The 21,625-nt window shown below is 42.6% G+C and overlaps 1 protein-coding gene across 1 annotated transcript in view; it reads right to left on the bottom strand.

Annotated features, from left to right (window-relative positions):
- Positions 1–21,625, bottom strand: part of LOC126537738 (MAM and LDL-receptor class A domain-containing protein 1-like) — a 199,570-nt gene that overhangs the window by 108,868 nt on the left and 69,077 nt on the right. Inside the window, exons 18-26 of the mRNA XM_072287645.1 lie at positions 19,596–19,706; positions 17,508–17,724; positions 15,514–15,678; positions 14,102–14,326; positions 10,621–10,653; positions 5,972–6,106; positions 5,461–5,599; positions 3,527–3,635; positions 1,630–1,711 (exon numbers count right to left, since the gene is read on the bottom strand). Of these exons, the coding sequence (XP_072143746.1) occupies positions 1,630–1,711; positions 3,527–3,635; positions 5,461–5,599; positions 5,972–6,106; positions 10,621–10,653; positions 14,102–14,326; positions 15,514–15,678; positions 17,508–17,724; positions 19,596–19,706 (1,216 nt within the window). The remainder of the gene's footprint in view (positions 1–1,629; positions 1,712–3,526; positions 3,636–5,460; positions 5,600–5,971; positions 6,107–10,620; positions 10,654–14,101; positions 14,327–15,513; positions 15,679–17,507; positions 17,725–19,595; positions 19,707–21,625) is intronic.

Consider the following 21,625-nt stretch of genomic DNA (forward strand, 5'->3'; position numbering starts at 1 on the left):
GCTTCTTTAACAAAATGACGTGAGCCGATTTTCACATGTCAATACTGTACTCTTCCGTTCGCTTATACCAAGAACAGTCCTATGATAATATCGGCTTAGTATTACTGATTAATAAACAACACGTTGTGAAATAGTTTGCTTCTACTTTCGTCAAAGAGAGCGCATACTTAGAGTTCCCGTAATCGAAATCTGTTTCTTCGATATATAGGTCACTGGTAATTTCAATCATATTAACTCCACGTTTAACAATTTCTCAAAATGTCGCCTCCTTTATGCACATTGTTACATCACGCGATCATCATCACAGGCTCACCTGTGACGACGGTTTACCTCAGCACAAAACACATATTACGTTTTAAACATGTTACGCTTGACATCCTAATATACCGGTAGAAACTGCCATATCTTTGTGTCATTCGATAATCATATTGACGCAGGGTTTGTCGGCAGCGGCATCATTTGGAAGAGTTTCTAATACAGTTTTGGCTCAACCTTCACTTTTTCTTACGCGAAACCATAGATGGCGAGATTATGTTCGAAGCCTCAAGGGAAGGGAGTGGCGGAAAAAGAACGCGCCTGGAAGTAGAGAAGAGAATCACCATGGTCGCGCCCTTTCCGTTTGTGCTTTGATGCCGCGGTGCTCGCTGTGCATGCTCGAATCGACTCTTCTCTGCATGTGTAGCACTACACGCTTGCCCTGTGGGACATCAAGCATCGCACCGTCGAGAGAGATTGTGGTTGTCGAGAGGAAGAGGCGCTATTTTCTGCAGCCCTTTAGGAAGCACGACTCAGCACCTTCGGAAAACGGAGGGGGACATAAAGAAGAAAGAAGAGACAGAAGGTCGAGGCGATTGCAGAGCAAGGTGCCGTTAGCTACCGCTCTCAGCGGTAGCCATGCGGCGCATTAACAATTTACACAACAGCCCCGTGTCCTCCGGGAACGTAAGAAAGTGCCTGAATGCGGAGCCGTGGTGCCGGTCGGGAAACAGCAGCTGGGGTGCCGAGACCGCTGGGAGTCCGAGGCGTCGGAATGAGACGTGGAGAGAAGCCCTCTCATTGGAGAAGGTGGGACAGGAACAACGTAGACGGTCTATTGTTTCATCCTCGCCGCATGCAGAGCCGGCCGAGCATAAAGCCAGGCCTTTGCTGTACCTCCGCGATGTCTTCCAGGAGCAGCCAATCAGGAGGCGCAGTAGGAGAGATCGCTCGTGCCTTGTGAGGCCGCGACCAGGAAGTGGACGGCACCGTCGAGATCAATGTAGCGTCCGTGACCACGTTTCTGCCCTTTTCGTTTCTGCTTTGACGCCGTGTTGCTCGCAGTGCGTGTTCGCGGCGTACATTCGTTTGCACCTAACCCGCGTTCACGAAGTGAAACTGTAACTGTCGCTATAATTTTTTTCATAGTAACGCAAGAAAGAAAGATAAAGGATGACATAATAATTCATCTGTTCCTCGCAAATTCCACTACAGTGCTTACCAAGAGCTGCAAGTTACATTAGAAACCACGTTAAACTGTCTCATCTGTTCCTGCTTTACATGCTGCATTGAACTTTTGACGTCCATTGCTAGCGGTTTCTCTCATTTCTCTCATGCAAAAAGATGATTTATTGAAGCCTCATGCAGACTTACCTCTAAGAGGACACGTTCCCTCAGTGATCTGTATGTCATCCAGGCCAATAAGACCGCTCTCCAGATGCACCTGAATCTGCAGCTGCAATTGCCATAACATAACCATTACAAGAAATATTGCCGGGAATGCAACATCTTAGTCTTCAGATACACGTCGTTCTGGTTTTTTAGTTTGAAGAGATTGTTGAATAACGTTTTTAAAATAATTCCATTCAGCCTTGAAAATTTAATCCTGCAACCGCGGAAAATTACCTGCGTGAGAAAAAATATCCTTGTAGCAACTTGACAATATTTCCTAATTACCTTATGAAATACTTACTTCATCGCATTTTGAATATCCTAAATCAATGCCATCAACAAGTCTGTTCATATCTGTCTTGCAGAATATCTGACTAGCGCCATTTTCGATATATTTGTCCTTAAAATGTGAAATAGATTAGCGTAGCTTTCGAGCTCACAGTTTCCCGAAAGGGTTCTTTTAGTAGCAGGGAATAAAATAAAGTGGAATGCCAATGCAGTTCTAGCAAGCTTTCGAGACAGGCATTTCGGAATTAGTGCTACTCGGGGCATTGTTGATAAGCAGGAATGGTCTTACTACTTCATTCTAGAGCTGCAACTAAAATAAAAAAAATGCTAGAGCATCGGCTTGGGAATGGGCGAAAAGTTATTCTTATTTAAATTAGTAGCTTGTGAGAAGAAGTCCCTTTTATTTTTGCAATTTAAGTTTCTGCTATTATCTGTATAATGGTGCATAATCATGTAAGGACTGTCAAGAAAATTAGCTACAATCCGAAAACGATTAGAACAAATAATATAGTTAAAGAAACGTACCATGAATGTTTATTCGTTGTACAAAATACATGACGGCTTAAAGCTTGTGCTCGTGCATTATTGAACATTGAAGATATGCAAGGCGAGAGAATACATACGCACCATTCTAGACCCAAGTAGAACTCTAATATTATCTATGCAGTTATTAACATTAGTGTCTTTTCTGATGCTAAATAAACGTTTGACACAATATGTTTGAGCGGAAAATAGAAGAATAATAAGAAGTAAAAGAATGTAATATGCAGTTGAAATGTATACAGGGTGTTTCAAGTAACTTGAACCAAGGATGTTTAAAAAAGCTGGAAGTTGAGGAGAGAATCGTTTAAAAATTTAAAAAAGCGGTTAGCCGCAGCTGAAGGAAAGCAACGGCATATGGTTTGCCGTCATGTGGCACTCCTTAGAGTATATTTTTATATTCCGTTGAATTAGTTAATTAACTAATAGAAATTGACCAAAATATCTAATATTCACTTTAGGGCCAAGTGGGTTTCTTGCGTTGTAGAGGGGGTTCAGGAACGACCGATCCAATTTTTTGTGGCAATGTACATGCTGCGTGGTGATTTTTTTTTTTGGCGTTTAAAGAAAGTCCGCAATATATAACATAAAACCACGTGACTGCGCTCATGCGCTATCATATTACAGCGCTCTCAACCGCGCTCCAAATATTCAACGCTGGGACAACTTGGTACATAGATAAGTATCGTTCTGCGTCAACAACAACAACAACAACAACAACACAGAGTAAATGACGCTTACCAGCACAACGTAATGCTACTGTGCAATCATTACCAAGAAATTGTTGCTTACGATAATTTTATTTCTGTTTGTTTTTGGAGTAGTGCATACATTTTCACACTTCAGAAGAAGCTCATAGTAAACGTTGTAAACAAAGCAAAAAAGAAGCCTCAAATAACTCAGTCGTCATCCAAGATACGTGCAAGCAGGATGCCTAAACTTTAGCTTTTAATACACAATATAAATGAAAATTCAACTTTAATTTGCTTTGCAGGATGCAAGAGTGTACTTGTGCTTCATTTCAGAAATTAGAGTCAGGGCATAACTGTACCTTAAACTTCTGAGTTGGCACCTTGAAGGCTACAAGAACATGATTCCATCGGTGGTTCGTCCTGGTGCCAGACCCGAACAAGAAGCGTCCATCGGCTAGCACCGTTATACTGCATGTGTAAAAGTTGGGCAAACAAAAAAAACTCGCCAAATAAACAATATAGTATTGTTGACTCCATTTGGTTTCGCGAGGTAACAACATATGTGCATTGTTAGGAAGAAACACTTGATCATAAAGAAATGATTTTTCAGGAGTTCATCTAGTTTTATTGATCTTGCATGCTTTTTATCCGGAAGCAAAAGGCAATCATTGCGGTTGGTAAATCTTTAAGTTCTTTAGGCAAATTATTGTTTTACCTGCATCTGTTTTGGCAAATGCCTATAAAGTGTACTACGAAATACATTTCCGTGCCCCTTATATCCCAAAGCCTCCCTCTATAGCTCAACGGGACTGAGAGTGGTTAACTGGGACATTCCTGCATGTCAAGCATAAGTTACAGATGGATAATTAATAGAAAGCGGTAGCATAACTTTGCAGTTTCAGCCAAGATATTAGTTTCATAGAGGAGATCTTTTATCTTTCAATAAATTCTTCTTTCTTCTTATGTTCATCATTAATTAGCTTTAATTTAAGAATCACCCTTCACAACGCGGCAACTAGCCTGCGCAAGTACACACTTTAGTTTTCCCAGCTGTCGCTATTTGATATGTGCTACTAATGCTGTGTAATCCTATAGAAGACTCATAGATGATAGATTCATAGACTCACATTGAGAAGCCCATAGTGAGTTTTGCTCAAAGTACAAGCTTGTAAAACAACACATACATAAAATGAACAAATTTGAAACCCCGAGCCAGCGCATGAGCGTAAAATTATTATACGTTTCGCTTTACACAATGTTTCTGATTTGAATTACGGAAACTCATGAAGGCTATTCGCATTTATTTGCGGAGTGTTAAAATTAGCGCGCTCAATCTCCAGCGAAAAGGCGGGTTTTCATGATTACCGGCCTGCTTATTTGGACATCACAATAGCCACATGGAACAGGTTGACAGCGAGGCAAAGGAATCCTTTATTAGAGGTGGGATAGCGCGACATTCAAACTATTATACTAAAAAAGTCGAACTTTCTTTACATTGATAAAGAGGGGGGCGTGGTAAGGGCAACAGCTCTATCTACGCCACCGTAAGGAGGATTGCAATGAGTACTGTACGAAGCCCAAACGGCATGCATGTCGTTTTTTTCGCAAAATATTATACCATATCCTCCAATAAAACTCCACAAAGAAAACTAAAATACATGTAATCGTAGTCAGCCGCACATTATGATGTATACTGTCGATAAATCTGCCAATATTGCATCATTTTATCCCGAAGTGCTATATGGTCATTGGTAAGACAATAAAGGGTGATGGAGTGTATATATTTTCTAATCAGTTTTCACTATAACTCTCTAACTAAATATTAGGTTATTGAGAAGTAAGATATATTGGCTTTTGTTGTAGAAAGAAATTAGGTATTGGCTGAAAGCTCACGCTAACGTTAAATCCTGCCAGCAGGCATCACGAGAAAGAAAACAACTATTCCTGCGCCATTAGCAACGGACTGCGGCATGCGCGACATCCCGTGAACCGCGGTAGTGATTCACTACGTTGTCCTCAACCAAGTAGTTGTCCGTTGCAATAATAAGCACACTCGAGAGATGTCAAGTCACAATTATAAGACAAAGGGATCAGTTTATGGTAGCCTCGTCCTGCGCATTTTCTTCCTCGTCACCGCTAGACAGAAACTGAAAAACAAGTAAGACACGTACAGAAACGTGTGCACCAAGAGAAAAGCGGTTATTTTTTTCGACGGCAGCACACATTTTTAGGAAGGGCAGTCATTAGGAGTGATGAAGAATAGGAGGCAACTGTAGTCTCTGTTGCTACTTACTGGGCTCGCTTGTCGTGGTCGGTGAAATGCCAGAAGCTGAGACAGGCTCCGTCAGTAGCGTTGATTTCCAATTCCGGACTCTTAAGCTCCGCTGTTCCAAATGACTTGTTTTTGCCGATAGAAGCAAAAATGAAACGCCCTTTGGCAAGAAAAAAAAATCAGTGCAGCTTATCGCTACTCCGATAAAGGAGCGCTGACATTTGTGCAGTTCGGTACATAATTCGAGGGTGCATTTTTTTTTTCGAAACTCATGCGAAGCCTCGAAGTTCTGCGAAATTTATATAACTGCTTTATTCCTCGGTTTCAATTTTTCCAGTGAAACACGCGACCTAAACCACATATATATAAATTTATTGAAACTGTTTTTATGCCACAGTACGATTTCTCGCGCAAGTAATGTCTGCCTCTACAAGTAATCCAGCAGATATAAAGAGCATTTCGCTCGTTGAAGTTGCTGTTGCTACCTAAACACAACATCCACCTGAGACAAAGTGGTGGAAGTTACACTTACCTCTGTAGGCCCTCAAAGTGTGGTCGAAGCGAGGGTAGTCAGGAATGTTTTTTGCGGGATTGTTGAGCACCCAAGGCAACGACGCGCCATTTGGGTTCCATCCACATGTAGCCCCGTCCTCGAATGTGCAGTACACTGCATTTCGACGCAGTCATAACAAAAGAAAGAAAAAAGCAATTTGTTAATGAAATCTTTACTTTCTGATTTCTATATTTACTCATAAAACTATCTTACTGTTCTGCTCGCGCCGCCATCAATATTCGGAAGTAGGCTACATTTTGAGCAAGCTAGACAAAAGCAAATGAAGCCAATATAAACATAGGGGAAATTGCCTTTGGCTTTAATCTAAATGTATAAATAATAAGGTGAAAGTAAGTGAAAGAGGACAAAATGCAACTTGGCAATGTCATGGTGGCGGCTGGTCTCTAGCTCACGTCCATGGGTGTTTTTGTATATGTAGTAGGTCTGGCTTTCGGACTCTCAGTCATCCCCACTCGGGGTCATGGCAATGGATGTAGAAAATTCTTTGGCTACCATGGCCATGAGTCGCACAGGCTGACACTACCCGACCCTCCCCCTTTAACATTTCAACGTCTCAATAACACGCCAGGTAATTTCCCTTGTAGTTCCTTTCGCTTCATTGTCTGTCGGCTTCATCTGATTGCATCTAACGAAAACGAGTCACTTCAGTTCACTTTTGAATCTGAGCCATGAGGGTACCAATGTTCGACACTACCACATTGTGCTGTACGATGCTACAGACTGAAGGCTCTCATTATTCTTGAGAAAGTCACCGATTAAGTTAGAAAGATCATACAACGATTTAAATCTGAACGCGATAAGCTTGGCAATGCCTTGACGTAGTGATTCAACCATGTCTAACCACTCCAGTTTTTTTACGGTGTCCCTATCATAATGTGTCAGTCTAAGCCAAAGCAAAAGCTGGCGCATCCCATGAACTGTTGACCAAGATAATTAGACCTGCATTGGTTCCAGTTAGGCAAATGGTTTCGTCTTGTATGGCCCGAAAACATCGCATATAGGTTGCGCAATGGCTCAGTCATACCTAGCTCGAAGCAAATATACCGAAAAGCACTTCTTAGAGTTCCACGAATATGTGCGGCTTGTCCAGATTAAAACATTGCACAGCCAGTAAATTACTTGGCCAGTTACGGCGACCTGACGCCAATACGGAAAGGGCGATTAGACAAGTCTTTTCCCGCCTCTGCCCTTGTGAAAGAAACTCACGTCACTGCAGAAACATGAAACTTAGATCCAGACGCACTATAAGGCGTCCAGCTGTCAGCTGTTGCTCGACTTGCCCCAGTGGAACGATTTATTGACCGACGAGCTATTGTGAAACTTGTGTTCTCGGCACTTTGTCACGGATTTGTAACCTGCGCCGTTCGTCCTCAGAAAGTGCCGCCCTCTGCCCGTATATTTTAGAGACAGCACAGTGCAAGAGTTGCAAAACCCGAGTTACAACAATCCAGTCTTCTACAAAACATCGCCTGGCAAGGGGCTTGGTGACAAACAAACACTCGCCATGGGCAAAACAAGGAAGAAAAAAAGTTTATGAGACTTGTTCAAAACGCGATAAAGGCTAGGTCGTGTCTTATATCTAGTAGATGGCCCAATGAACTGGTGTATATCTCGGGTAGGTTTCCGCGCGTGCGATTAAGCGTACGACCTGTACATTTAATTAATAAACATTTCAAAATAAGGCTGGAAACACGATCAAGTTTTTTTCCTTGTTTTTGTTCCCTGTGGCGATTGCTTGCTCATCTCCATGAAAACCGGAGTTAGTGTTGCGTGATACACCAATTCAGGGAGATGGAAGTTGTGCGGCGAAAGAGAAAGACGGCCAGATGAGAAAGCAAACGTAAGGTACACATGAAAAATAAATAGAAGTGGTTGTTAGTAACATGGCCGATGTTTACCTTCACCCTTTCTATATTTGCTTATTAGCCATCTTAGTCTCGTGCTCAATACATCAATATTATTCGGGAATAAATTACAGTTTCAACAGGCCTGCTTTGTCACAGCGGCCATACCTTACGGAAGTGTTTCTCAAACTGTAAGTCTCCACCATCAAGAAATTCCTGTGAACTTCAGCGAGAAAGCGTGAAGTTGTGCTGAAGTAGTACGAAACTGTGGGCGACTCATGCCCTCAGACCACGCTCTTCCATCTATTCTGCACTGCAATAGCAAAGACGCCGTGAGATGCGGGCTTCTATGGAAAAGGGGACAATTTTTCATAGAAGATTTTTTTTTGTGGAGAGAAGAAGAACAGTCAGGCCTAGCAAAATATTATATGACAGATAAATAAAGCGCTCATATTCCTGAAAACAGCGATAAATCTTGTTTTTCTGTAGGAATCGAATAACATAATGTCGAGCTCACAGTGAACTAAAGCCGGTGGCTGCAACCTTTGGAAGTGCCATGAAAACTCTGCTCCTCTTGTGCGACATTGTAATGCGATACCTGGTACCTTGCAGGTAGCTCGCTATCCAGCATTATTTGGGGTTCCGCAAACCATTATAAGATGAACCTATAGTGTCTGAGTAAATTTGGTAGTTGTGCTTATGGACCGCGAGCGTACATGTTCGCGATGACAGCAGCACAAAGACAACGACCATGTCGAAGACGATCGTGCGACAGCAAAGGCATGATTTCTACGCCGGCTTTTCGACGGTACCTTAGGACATAATTGTTGGGTTCTACATGGGTAGCAGATGAGCGTCAGCGAGAAAAACACAGATTGTGACGTGATCAGCCACAACGTGTTATACAGTCGTACGTACATAGAGGTTCAAAAGGCGATGGAATTTGTGCTGCAGCGAAACAAATTTTAAAGCATGATTACCTTGGGCGATAATGTAGTTGGTATACCACATCGCGCAGCTTCTAGGTAGCGTAAACTACTAAGAGGAAAGTACGCGGGAAAGTGAGCAGGTGCCGGAGATTGCACAGACTAATACGGCGATCTGAATCATGAGCTGCATGTCACGGGGAAAGGAGACGCGCAAGTGGCGCGTGGCGTACGCGCTGACTGTTTTAAAGAGCTGGCTCCCTGCGGAACGAGAGAAATACGCGTCTGATCGTGGCCCAGTGGTTAGAGCATCATGCCGCTGCACACCTCGGCATAGGTTCAATTCTGCCGTTGGTTACACATGAATCTCTTTTTATTAAAGCGAGGCGAGACAGGAACCTATACCTACTGCAAAGTGCCCAAAGGCAGAAATGCTTCGAATGAAAATTCACCGCACAGGAATACAAAGTCACACTAAGAGCTTGATAGCTCCTCGATCAGCTAGCTGCCTTGCTAATAATATGTATTCAAATGAACACTCCCGCATTTGTCGGGATGCGTTTTTTTTTTATTCTGTTCTTGTTGACTGTGTAGCTGCTTTAACTTTCACTATATTGTAACAATATGAAAAATAAATATACGTATGTACACAGCGCTCCAAACTAGAAGAAGGAGCATTAACAGCTTCTGTAAATTGATAGTGGCAATGCCGTACTCATACGGACTGTCGATATGCCTGACAACGTTATCCGTGAACAGAGGCAGCATCAATGTTCTCGTTTGTTTTCCTTTCCTTCCATTTTACTTTACATCAAAGAGTAAGTGAGTAAATATATGTATTTACTCCTGTAATTTATTTATATATTTAAAAGAGCATATATATATATATATATATATATATATATATATATATATATATATATATATATATATATATATATATATATATATATATACACATATAACAAGGAAAGTGAAACACAGAAAAGATAAATTAATGGAATTCAAAGTGGATGAAAAGAAACAACGTGCCGCTGGTGGGGACCGAACCCACAACTTTCGCATTTCGCATGCGATGCTCTACCAATTGAGCTACCGCCGCGCTGCTTCCCCATCCACATTCTTGGGTATTTATGCGTCCTAGTAGAACCCTGGGCCTGCTACTCAGGGTGGCCCGGACGGCCGCGCGTGCCCATCTGGCCGCTGTGTCTTGAAAGGTATTTCGGACGGGTTCAGAGGCCACCGCGCGATGTGTTTTGGCGGCTTAGTTCACGTTGATGCGAGACGCAAAAGTCAATTAGCTTGCTACTGCTGCCGGGCTTCCTCACTCGCGCGTTTTGACTGCGATTTTCCGCGGACATCGCATGAGATGTGTTCTTGTTTACTTGTGCGCGTGTGACACCATGTTCTTTTTTTCTTCTTTTAAATTCACGTAGTATGCCTATGTTCACAAGTTTATAGGGTCGATAGAGCTACTATCCTTACTTCGCATAGCTAGCTGTCCACTAATTTGCAATCGCAATCGATGCTTCGCCTGTCGGGCAAAACTGCGACGTTTTTTTGAGTGTGTGCTTGCTCTTCTCTGCGCGCTGCAGTGCAGGCATGATTAAAACACATTTATTCTGCCCACCGTTAGAGTTTTTTTCCCAGGAAATATACTTCGTCCTATAGAAAAAACAAAAAGCCAAGTACGTGAAAAATGGGCGCGATGTCTGCTATGTTAAGTTAGGGCAGAGGTGGAGGGCAATGGTTTGAACCGTTTAATCATACGCCATTGTTGATATACTTATTTCATGTTACCTACAAACATACGACTGGACTCTCGCTAACTACTCACTTGCTGAATTGGAGGCTGGCTTTGGATGAACACCTGAAAGACAAAGAGAAAAACGTAAATGAATGAGTGGTTATGCGTTTTCCAATGACGCGATTCGATAATGCGTCAGTATGCTTCCTTTCCACACCATCGTAAATAAATTTCCTTTTGAACGCACGGAGAGCCCATTTCTATGACCACAGTGACGAGTATGCATATAAAAAGGATTGAATGGAAGAAAACCACACTCAATTATTACAGATATGTAACTATATCGCAAAAACTTTTATTCGAAGTTTGCAATTCTAAACCCAGGTTTGCTGCCAGGTAGCTCGTCGAACTAATGGCGGCATAGTTATTTTCTTCAAACACGCAGCGCCTAAAATGGCACCTAGCTTGTATTCTGACATGAAAAATGTGCATGCGGCTCTCGTGATGAAATCATCAGCAAAGTACAGGCCACAACATCCGCAGCTAGGACTTCGTCTTGCTTCTATAACGATGGCCGCTGTTGGCATTAGTTCGGCAGATGTAGCCGTTCAGATAAGTGGAAAAGTGGAAGGAAAATGTGTACAAAAGGCATTTCATCCACACATCGTGCTAAGTAAAGATAATGTTTAAATATGTAGTTGGAATAACAAATACAAAAATAACCACGACAGGCTTGGAAAACAGGCTTACAGGAAAATGGCGAGAGAACATTTAGGATAATAATAAAGAAGTAGCAGGTATATTTACGGCGGAGGCATCAAGTTGGCTGCAGAATAGCACCTATGAACCGAATAACGGACAGCGGTGCACTTGGAACAAGAGGTTGAACAACACAGGCGCACAAGAAGAGCTTTTCGCGTAATGAATGGTCACTCATGAAAGACAGTGCGGTTCGCTTCGAAGCACATTAACGTCTTCTATGGATGCACGTTCAAACTGTTTGCGAATGCTAAGAATTAGGCGCCGTTTTCCCAAAGACTTCCGGGACTTCGTATTTTATCACGTCGTGGAAGCAGGTGTAGATAAACAAAGCTACGGCGTTTTCAAGCACCGACAAGCGAACAGAAATCCTTAAATGAATGAAAAACTAACGAGGGCAAAATAGAATAGAATAATGGCGAAAAAAACATCTAAAGGCTTTCCATTGCTGTAGGTTGGCCAGTTGATATTCAGTGGCTTGTCTTTCACTGTAGTTGTGTTCGGTTATTCTAAGTGGAGTATAAAGGTATCTTTTCAGGTTCACAACAATGTGCCTCGAATGTAACGCTTCTGAGTACGTCTCTTCTAGGCCATCGTCGTACAGTGCATGAAGGTTGCACGTAGTTTATTATTTTAGCGGGACGCTACTCACACGACGGCGAAGAACTCTAAAGAAAACTGAATGCGAAAATTGTAAATCGGGCAACGGACGGTAAACCATTGACGTTTAAGTTAAACGTCGCCTTCTTTAATGTTCAATGAAACGTGTCCACGTACAAATACTTGGGATTAGTATTAACATCAGATCTTAGGTGGAATGAACATGTAGCATACATTTATAATAAAGCAATGAAGAAACTAGGCTTTTTAAGGCGATCAATAGGAAACGCTTCACCTGAAATAAAACTCTTAGCATATAAAACATTCATCCGACCCATTCTAGAATACGCTGCGATTGTCTGGGATCCGCACACACTAACCAACATCACTAAAATTGAGAAAGTCCAAAGAAAATCAGCCAGGTTTATTTTCAATTCGTACAGCTGGCGCACATCCCCATCATCTCTTCTAGAAGCTGCAGAACTGGAAAACCTTGCAATAAGGCGTTACCGGGACAGAATGAAATTTTTTTTCTTACTCTATAACAATCAATTAGGAATAGATAAAACAGCATATATTCTACCGGCTAGTCACCGTTACACGCGCTCTTATCACAACAAAAACGTTAGAGATTTTACCTGCAGGACTAACGTATTTAAAAATTCTTTTTTCCCGCGCACGATTTCTGAATGGAACGCACTACCTGCCACAACGGTCGAATGTCCAACGGTTTCATCCTTTCTTTCTGCACTTTGTGAATAAACCATAGCTTTCATCTCTCGTTTTTACTAATCAAATCATGATTGTGAAAGGTTTCTCTTATGTTTTTTTTTATGCAGGTTCTTGTTCAGTGTCTGTTATCTTGTTTGACCTTATTTCATATATGTTTTTTGTTATTTCAAATGCCTACTCCTGCCTAACGCCCGGTAACAAGGCTGGCAGTACTTGTAAAATAAATAAATAAAAATAAATAAATAACACGCACTCATGCACGCACGCACGCACACACACGCACACACGCACGCACACACACACACACGCACACACGCACGCACGCACACACACACACACGCACGCACGCACGCATGCATGCACGCACGCACACGCACAGACACACACACACACACACACACACACACACGCACACACTCATGCACGCACTGAAATGTTGACCGCTGTCTGCCATAAACGTTCAAACTGGATGGTGCATGCATCTGAATAAAAGCAGCGGTGCTATGTAGAATGTTGACGGAAGAGGCGATGGTTCCACATTCCTGTCTTGAATGAAAGGTTTCAGTGCGTTCCTATGACTTTGTTGTCGTGCCAAAAGAAACGACTAAATGCTTATTTTCTTTTTTTTTCCTTCAATAAGGCCATGTTGGCGGGCAAGCGCAGATGGGAACACGAAACAGCATGAATTACTGAGGTAAAAAAAGCAAAAAAAAAGCAGGACATAAGCACATATATGTGGCATTTAGCCCCGCAGCATCTTTAATGCTTCTAGATGCTAATTACTAATTTGTGAGATAGCTAGGTTGTGACATCCTCTTGAACTTATTGTTTTGCGAAAAAGCGAGGGTGTAACAAGAAATTATTTCACTGGGCGAACACGAACACACCAAGCTTCAAGTAAGGTAATTTCACGGGTTGTCCCGCAGGATTTTGCTGCTACCACACTACACGGACAAGAGTTTTTTAACATGAATTTTATGCAATCATGAATGCCTGTGTGGCCAAAGTGCTAATAAGCACTTTTACTCTCTCTGGACGGTACCTAAATGGTTTTAAATATCTAAGAAAAAAATAAATTCGCGATAACATCGTATTTGAAAAATTTCACGCCTGATACAATATCTATGCATTTCTTATTACAGTAAAAATTCAGCTAGTATGAAAATTTTACGATAACGCAAGAGATTCATATTTTCATGCCATAGACTGTGAAACGTTGGTACCTGATAAATCCAAAGTTACCCTTTAGCAGGAAAACTACGGGCTTGTAATCTCATACACTTGCAAATTATAGAGTCGCCTTCCATAAACGTCAATATAATTGAGCCTCTATGTTGCCTAACTTAGTAGAATATATTATTAAGGCACGCTGTCGTTTTATCGTTGTTCATTTTTGTCGACATTCTATGAGCATATTTAATACGCAAGTTCGGGAATGTAAGGTTTTAATCTTGTGATGCGCACGCTACATACGACATACCTGGTTGCGATTTCGTAACCTTGATTCTTCCAATGGCCATTGTTCCGTTTGTCCAAGCTCCTCTAACGACTTGAATCACGAGCTGGCACTGTGCACCCTGCTCGAGAGTCAAGTTCGCCGTCGTCCACACCGAGACTTCATCCAGTTCGAGTTGGTGCACTACTTCACGCTTCGGCGATGCTCCCTCATTGTAGCAGGACACGGATAGGTTCGCTGTGGAGATATCTAAGGAGATAACATAGGGAGGGTGGGCACTGGGGCATTACGTGTTCTCGCTGCGATAAAAACGCAACATAACTTTGACTTACGGTTGCACCTCAGTTGAGTCGTTAGACATAAGTCCTTCACTTCGTTTACTCTGGGAAATGTATTTTTTAAAAGCATGACCCCAGTAGCAGAAACCGAATGCAGAAAATCATTCGGAGCAAAGCAAGCCAGCGTTGGCATTGGCCATACTTGCGGCAGTTCTGGCCGCAGCGGCAAGCACATGAAAGATTGGCTCCCAGCTGAAATTACTGCCACTGGGATGAGCGATGCTGAGTTAACGTGATAGTTCTAGGCAGCCTTTGCCCCCGGGAATACAATTGGCCGCCCCTTATCGGTATCACTGATCGGTGTTGAACCGCATGCTGTAAAAATAGTTCCGGAGACCCGTTCCCTACACGTGGCAGGAAAATGTTGCCACACGTATGTTTTGGCGGCAGGCTTTCTGCCTCTTCTTTCGCTACAGTAGACGCACCTTAACCGATCTACCTTGCTATCGTATGTCCAATGCAGACAACTGGCGGTATTTCGCCGCAAGTTCCCACCGTCAAAAAAGTGCTGGTTTGATTCATTAGGCTATCCAGAACTCCATGAGGTGGTCCTATGTGTACAGACGCAAAGTAAAAAGGATGCACTGTAATACGATACCCTGGAAACGTATTTTGTTCGAGGTTGGAGTTCAAATGAAATGCTTCCCTGAGAGTTCAACCGAAACATGCGGTGTGTACGATTGCTCGTTCTTACATCCATCTGTGCTGATTGCACGCTGCGCGAAGGAAGCAATGCTTGCCTATTCTTTCTTTAGCAGACCTTCTGCAATGAATATGAAACGTCCAAGTAATAGGCAGGGAAATAACATTTGCTAATAGAAAAATCTAGCTATTACGTAATTTTTATTGAAAAGCAATGACGTTTCATAAAACACACATGTTGCTTTTATTTTCAATTTTTAATAAAGCAACTATGTAATTTCTGCAGGGCGAAGACAACCAGACTGAATCTGCAACATTTCGAAATATCAAATTTCCAGTTGTTTTACTGTAGTGCACGCTAAGCGTTTTTCTCATGCGTTAGACGTTATAATTCAAGTTTTACTTTTTATTTTAAAGGCACGTTCGCAGCGAGAAAGAGTGCTTGTGCTTACTTACCAAAACCTTTTCTGAAGTACTCAATCGCCACGTCAATGCCTCCGTCGGCCACATCAAAAATCGGACTCTGTAAGGCTATGGGTTTGATCTGCTTGGGCACTTCTTCCGATTCAACTTCTGCTCTGTCGGTGGTGAGGTCCAGGTAGGCGAACGTGGATGACCTGCCTGCGATCGGACGTCGCACGAAATTCCACAAAAAGCAATCACACGTCATCCCGCAATTTGCTGCAATGGGCGTTAGTTCATCCCGTTTTTCGGCACTTCCCGTTTTTTTTAATGTATATTTAGCTTTTGATTAAGAAACAAAGCGAGTAATTACAACAGGATATCGAAGACAGCATAAAATTGGCAAAATATGCGCTACAGAAAAGCAATACCCAAGCCCTACCGAGAACCGTAATTTTTGTGCAAGCGCTCGTCCTGTGGCCTATTTCTTCGTTCCTTATTCTATTGCTCAGCAATGGTTGCTTTATGACTTACAGTGCAAATAGTTGCTGAGACAAAGAAAACGGGGAGAGTATTCGTGTCATCCCTGCTTTCGTTGTTTTCCTCTGTAAATCAGTAAGATGTTCCTGTTCGCCGAGTATAAAGTGAGAAGAAACAGAATTACAGCTTTGCTATTTGCTAATAAACGTGGCTCGTAATCTGTCTGATCTATGCTGCCAAATGAACCGCCCCCCCCCCCCCCCTTTTTCTTTTGGTAACGGTCTTGCATATACAGAGAACGCCCTTAAATATACGTTGATTGCACATGAAAAGGATGGACAAATGGACGACTAAATAGAACAAAATAAAATGCTACTTTATAAAAATAACTTATTTCGCTACACTCAATCCAACTCCATGTAACAATATAAAATGCACACGATATATAGTTCTAGCGACAAGTGATGCCGGATGCGTACGTGATTATGCATGTCGTCTGCAGACGTTTAATAGAGGTACGCCACAATACACAAGCTTCGCCAACAGGTAAATCAATAATCTCAAGGCAAATCATGATAATGGATCTTGCTTAGAGGATCCTCTATATATTCTGCTTGTATGCCGACGCTATTATAGGAAGTACTGGTGTACAGCTCGGGATGACGGTCTGTTTCAGTCTTACAAAGGTTTAAGGTAGCGCGTTTAAAAGACAGCAAAAAACAAGACACACAGGGACACACACGGCGCTAACATCCGACAACTGTTCTTTTGTCCTGTCTTTTAATGGCGCTACCATAAACCTATCCTAGATACGTTACTAACAAGCCCACATTGCAACCCTCGTGAACTGAATTTCAGTCAACGGGGTTTTGAAACATCTGGAACTTCGCGCTTTTTTTTTGTTACAGAGCTAAGTGACACGGCGTGTCAAGTGCTCAGCGACTTGCAAACCTTTGACAACGACTACGTTTGCCCGGTGTGCACTATCACTGGAGGAAGGCACTGTTTACGCTAGTAAAAGTCACAGTTTCGCCCGAAAAGCGAAGCATGTATAGGGACAGGCAAATGTTAGACAACTACAAGAAGTAAGGCTCTTAGTTTTATAGACATCGTAGATTGCAGTAAACGTTCTCTCACTAAATAAATTAGCGAGCATGGTGGCAAGCGCGTGCGAACAAACACGAACGGATGAACGTCTACGCTTGCTGTCTCGACGCTGGCCTGGTCTCGGCGACGCTGGTCTCGACATAATTAAAAATGGATTATAATGTGCCAATAGTAAACATAAATGTCGGCTATTACTAGTACTAGCCCTAATACGGGATGCATACGGGTTTTATGCGCAACATTCATCTGCAAAGGGCCCATTTACATTCAGTGTTTCATGCTACCGATGCATTTGCACAACCTTCACACGCTGTCTATATAGGCGCGATATTTACTGTAAGTGAAGCATAGGCAGTGGTCATAGGAACTCTGTTCGCTCATGTAAATATTGCACTATCATGAATACGGGCGTTTAGCAGGACAGAAGTGGAGGAAATTATGAAGCATTCGCACGGGCTTACCTTCAGGCACAGGAGCACCACGGTAGAGATGGGGATTTTCCAGACGACCAGTTCCGACGAGCCATCGGAAACAGCCATCGAATTTGTTCACGTAGCCGCACAGACCGTCGGTGAAGTCGCATCCGGCGGGGTGGTCGCAAGCGTCCGGTCGCAGAATAACGTCGTCGATGCTCAGTGACTGAGTCAGGCTGCCCGAGAAGTTTGCTCTAAATGCCAGCTGCACCGACGGCGGGGAAATATTCATAGAAGAGGACAGAAAAAAAGGACGCAGGCGCTTTGTTCAGACAACACAAGTAAAATGGAAAGGCAGGCAGACATTCAAGAAAATAGTCCGTCTGGCCAGTGTATACATGGAAGACGCAACAAATAAAAGGCAAACGCGAGACGAGGAATACAATAAAATGTCTGAGCCATAAGAAGAAAGAGCCCGATTATCTTACTTAACTTGCGAAATTATTTGTTGATCACTTCTTTTTATTCATTTGTTCTGCATTGTTCTACCTCAAAATTAATTACAGCTTTCTTTATTTTTTTAATAATTATGTTAAAAACACTTCCAAAAGACCTGCTTCTTGGCCATTGATATTTGGTTAGGACGATTGCTGGCAAAGAAAGCAAAGCACACCTGCTTATATGTCTACAATCATGACTGCCATGGAGAACCTTATAAAAAGCATCATTACGCCTTTCGGAATTGTTCGCGCCACCTCTTATTTATTTCAGGCCCAAAGGGCTCCGTTTTTCATTGTTGCAGCATTCGCGCTTCCCCGTCATCCTCAGAGTACCTTGATAAATTTTTTGACTAGGTCTTTCTTTCGTTTATGTACACACGATGGTATTTATATTGCATGACTATGTGTGTGACTTGCTGTTGAATAAACGCAATGTCATTACTTGATTTATCTGTGCGAAAAGATAAGACCCAGATATGTCACTTGAGTGCTGCCAGCATCAGTATGCGACATCTGGTGGTAATAAATGCAAAAAATAAAGACTGTTACCATTTTATTGAGCACAATTACAGCAAACAAATTTCATTCATGCCTTTTCCGTGCCTACGCCTATTCAGCGCAGTGACATTTCACCCCGTCGCCTATGAACTCACATAGCTTCTAATTATTAAGTTAGGATAGCTATACTGCGCTCCCATGGACTAACCAGCGTTGGATTGGCCTAGGCTGAAATATTTTCTGAAACCGGAAATATTTTCAGATTCAACTACACCGACATTTTTCGGAAAAAGTGTTTTCCTGCTTAGTCATTAGAAGCATAATTTTCTCCGCTAATTCAAATATACATATATTTGTTTGATCCCTTTTTCACAATTACCGGCAATAAGTAGTAGACGCCTAATATATTTTTATTCGCAACTGACACATTATGTAGAGAACTGTGATGATGTTTGCTCATTTATTGATTGACTTCACTTTAACACCGAAGTTTCGTTAGCGAATGCTGCCGCACCTCCACGACCGCGGTTGCTGGCTAGGTGCTGCAGCTGCTGCTGCTGCTGCCGTGCTGCAGAATAGCTCGCACGTAGAACAGCACTGCCTCATTTACTACCCTTAATAGTGCCCACGCCACTAGCCTTGTTCTGTGTGGTATTATTCAGCGACAAAACAAATTACACCTTAATATATTAATTGCAATAAATGCATCTTATTTGGAGCACAATTCCTTTAATAGTGGTAGCGACTTTGACTTTATTTGCCTATTTTCGTGATCATTACGCCTCAATGGCACGTATATTTCCATGCCTCTTGGAGATAATTACCGCGTATAATGATCATAATGATGGTGATTTCAATACTTTGTCACAAACTCATAGTGGTGGACTGGCCAATAAACGGGCAGTCAACTTAATTTTATTAAGAATAATTGAAGAAATGCAAGGCAATATCAAGTAGCGACATAAGTAGTGACGCGAGAACTTCAGCGCGTACGCCAGTTTCTTTTATACCAATGACGCAGGAATGACATGAACGAATTTACACCAATTCATTAACGGCTTCACGATAGCTTCGCTTCCCACATATTCCAAAAATTTGCTTTGGATATGGGTAATCATTTATTTCCTCGGTGACTCACTTGGAATGTTTTGTCTTGCACGATGTCAACTCGCGCCAGCATCCACTGCCGTTCCATGTGCACAGGTTTCCTCCAAACAACTGTGCGTGCGTCATTCACGACTAGCTCCACCTGCGTTATGACAGCACACCGAAGTGAGCGCAGAGCGAAGCCTTGCGTTTGTTTGCAGTGATACACAGTGCAATCGGCACAAGTAAGGATGAGAACCCCGGCATGGTTCTTGATGCACAATGAATATGGGTGGAGGAGACAGTGAGAGCTAGCTGTGGCTACCGAGTAAATGTGTCTCTTGTCCATTCCATACATAACATTCAATACTGTAGAGGCTAGAGAGCCTTTCTGCAGTGGCTTCGTTCGCACTTGGATATGGTTCCATGTTTCGTGACCACAACAGTGCGCCGCTGTTTATCATCATCATCATCAGCCTAGTTACGCCCACTGCAGGGCAAAGGCCTCTCCCATACTTCTCCAACTGCCCCGGTCATGTACTAATTGTGGCCATGTTGTCCCTGCAAACGTCTTAATGTCATCTGCCCACCTAACTTTCTGCCGCCCCCTGCTACGCTTCCCTTCTCTTGGAATCCAGTCCGTAGCTCTTAGTGACCATCGGTTATCTTCCCTCCTCATTACATGTCCGGCCCATGCCCATTTCTTTTTCTTTATTTCAACTAAGATGTCGTTTACCCGCGTTTGTTGCCTCACCCAATCTGCTCTTTTCTTATCCCTTAACGTTACACCCATCATTCTTCTTTCCATAGCTCGTTGCGTCGTTCTCAATTTCAGCAGAACCCTTTTCGTAAGCCTCCAGGTTTCTGCCCCATATGTGAGTACTGGTAACACACAGCTGTTGTACACTTTCCTTTTGAGGGATAGGGGCAACCTACTGTTCATGATTTGAGAATGCCTGCCAAACGCACCCCAACCCATTCTTATTCTTCTGGTTATTTCAGTCTCATGATCCGGATCCGTGGTCACTACCTGCCCTAAGTAGATGTATTCCCTTACCACTTCCAGTGTTTCGCTACCTATCGTAAACTGCTGTTCTCTTCCGAGACTGTTAAACAGTACTTTAGTTTTCTGCAGATTAATTTTCAGACCCACCCTTCTGCTTTGTCTCTCCAGGTCAGTGAGCATGCATTGCAATTGGTCTCCTGAGTTACTAAGCAAGGCAATATCATCAGCGAATCGCAAGTTGCTAAGGTATTCTCCATCAACTTTTATCCCCAATTCTTCCCACTCCAGGCCTCTGAATACCTCCTGTAAACATGCTGTGAATAGCATTGGAGATATCGTATCTCCCTGTCTGACGCCTTTCTTTATAGGGATTTTGTTGCTTTCTTTGTGGAGGACTACGGTGGCTGTAGAGCCGCTATAGATATCTTCCAGTATTTTTACATATGGCTCATCTACACCCTGATTCCGTAATGCCTCCATGACTGCTGAGGTTTCGACTGAATCAAACGCTTTCTCGTAATCAATGAAAGCTATATATAAGGGTTGGTTATATTCTGCACATTTCTCTATCACTTGATTGATAGTGTGAATATGGTCTATTGTTGAGTAGCCTTTACGGAATCCTGCCTGGTCCTTTGGTTGACAGAAGTCTAAGGTGTTCCTGATTCTATTTGCGATTACCTTAGTAAATACTTTGTAGGCAGCGGACAGTAAGCTGATCGGTCTATAATTTTTCAAGTCTTTGGCGTCCCCTTTCTTATGGATTAGGATTATGTTAGCGTTCTTCCAAGATTCCGGTACGCTCGAGGTTATGAGGCATTGCGTATACAGGGTGGCCAGTTTCTCTAGAACAATCTGACCACCATCCTTCAACAAATCTGCTGTTACCTGATCCTCCCCAGCTGCCTTCCCCCTTTGCATAGCTCCTAAGGCTTTCTTTACTTCTTCTGGCGTTACCTGTGGGATTTCGAATTCCTCTAGGCTATTCTCTCTTCCACTATCGTCGTGGGTGCCACTGGTACTGTATAAATCTCTATAGAACTCCTCAGCCACTTGAACTATCTCGTCCATATTAG

This window comes from Dermacentor andersoni, chromosome 4, assembly GCF_023375885.2.
Source record: "Dermacentor andersoni chromosome 4, qqDerAnde1_hic_scaffold, whole genome shotgun sequence".
Lineage (NCBI taxonomy): Eukaryota > Metazoa > Arthropoda > Arachnida > Ixodida > Ixodidae > Dermacentor > Dermacentor andersoni.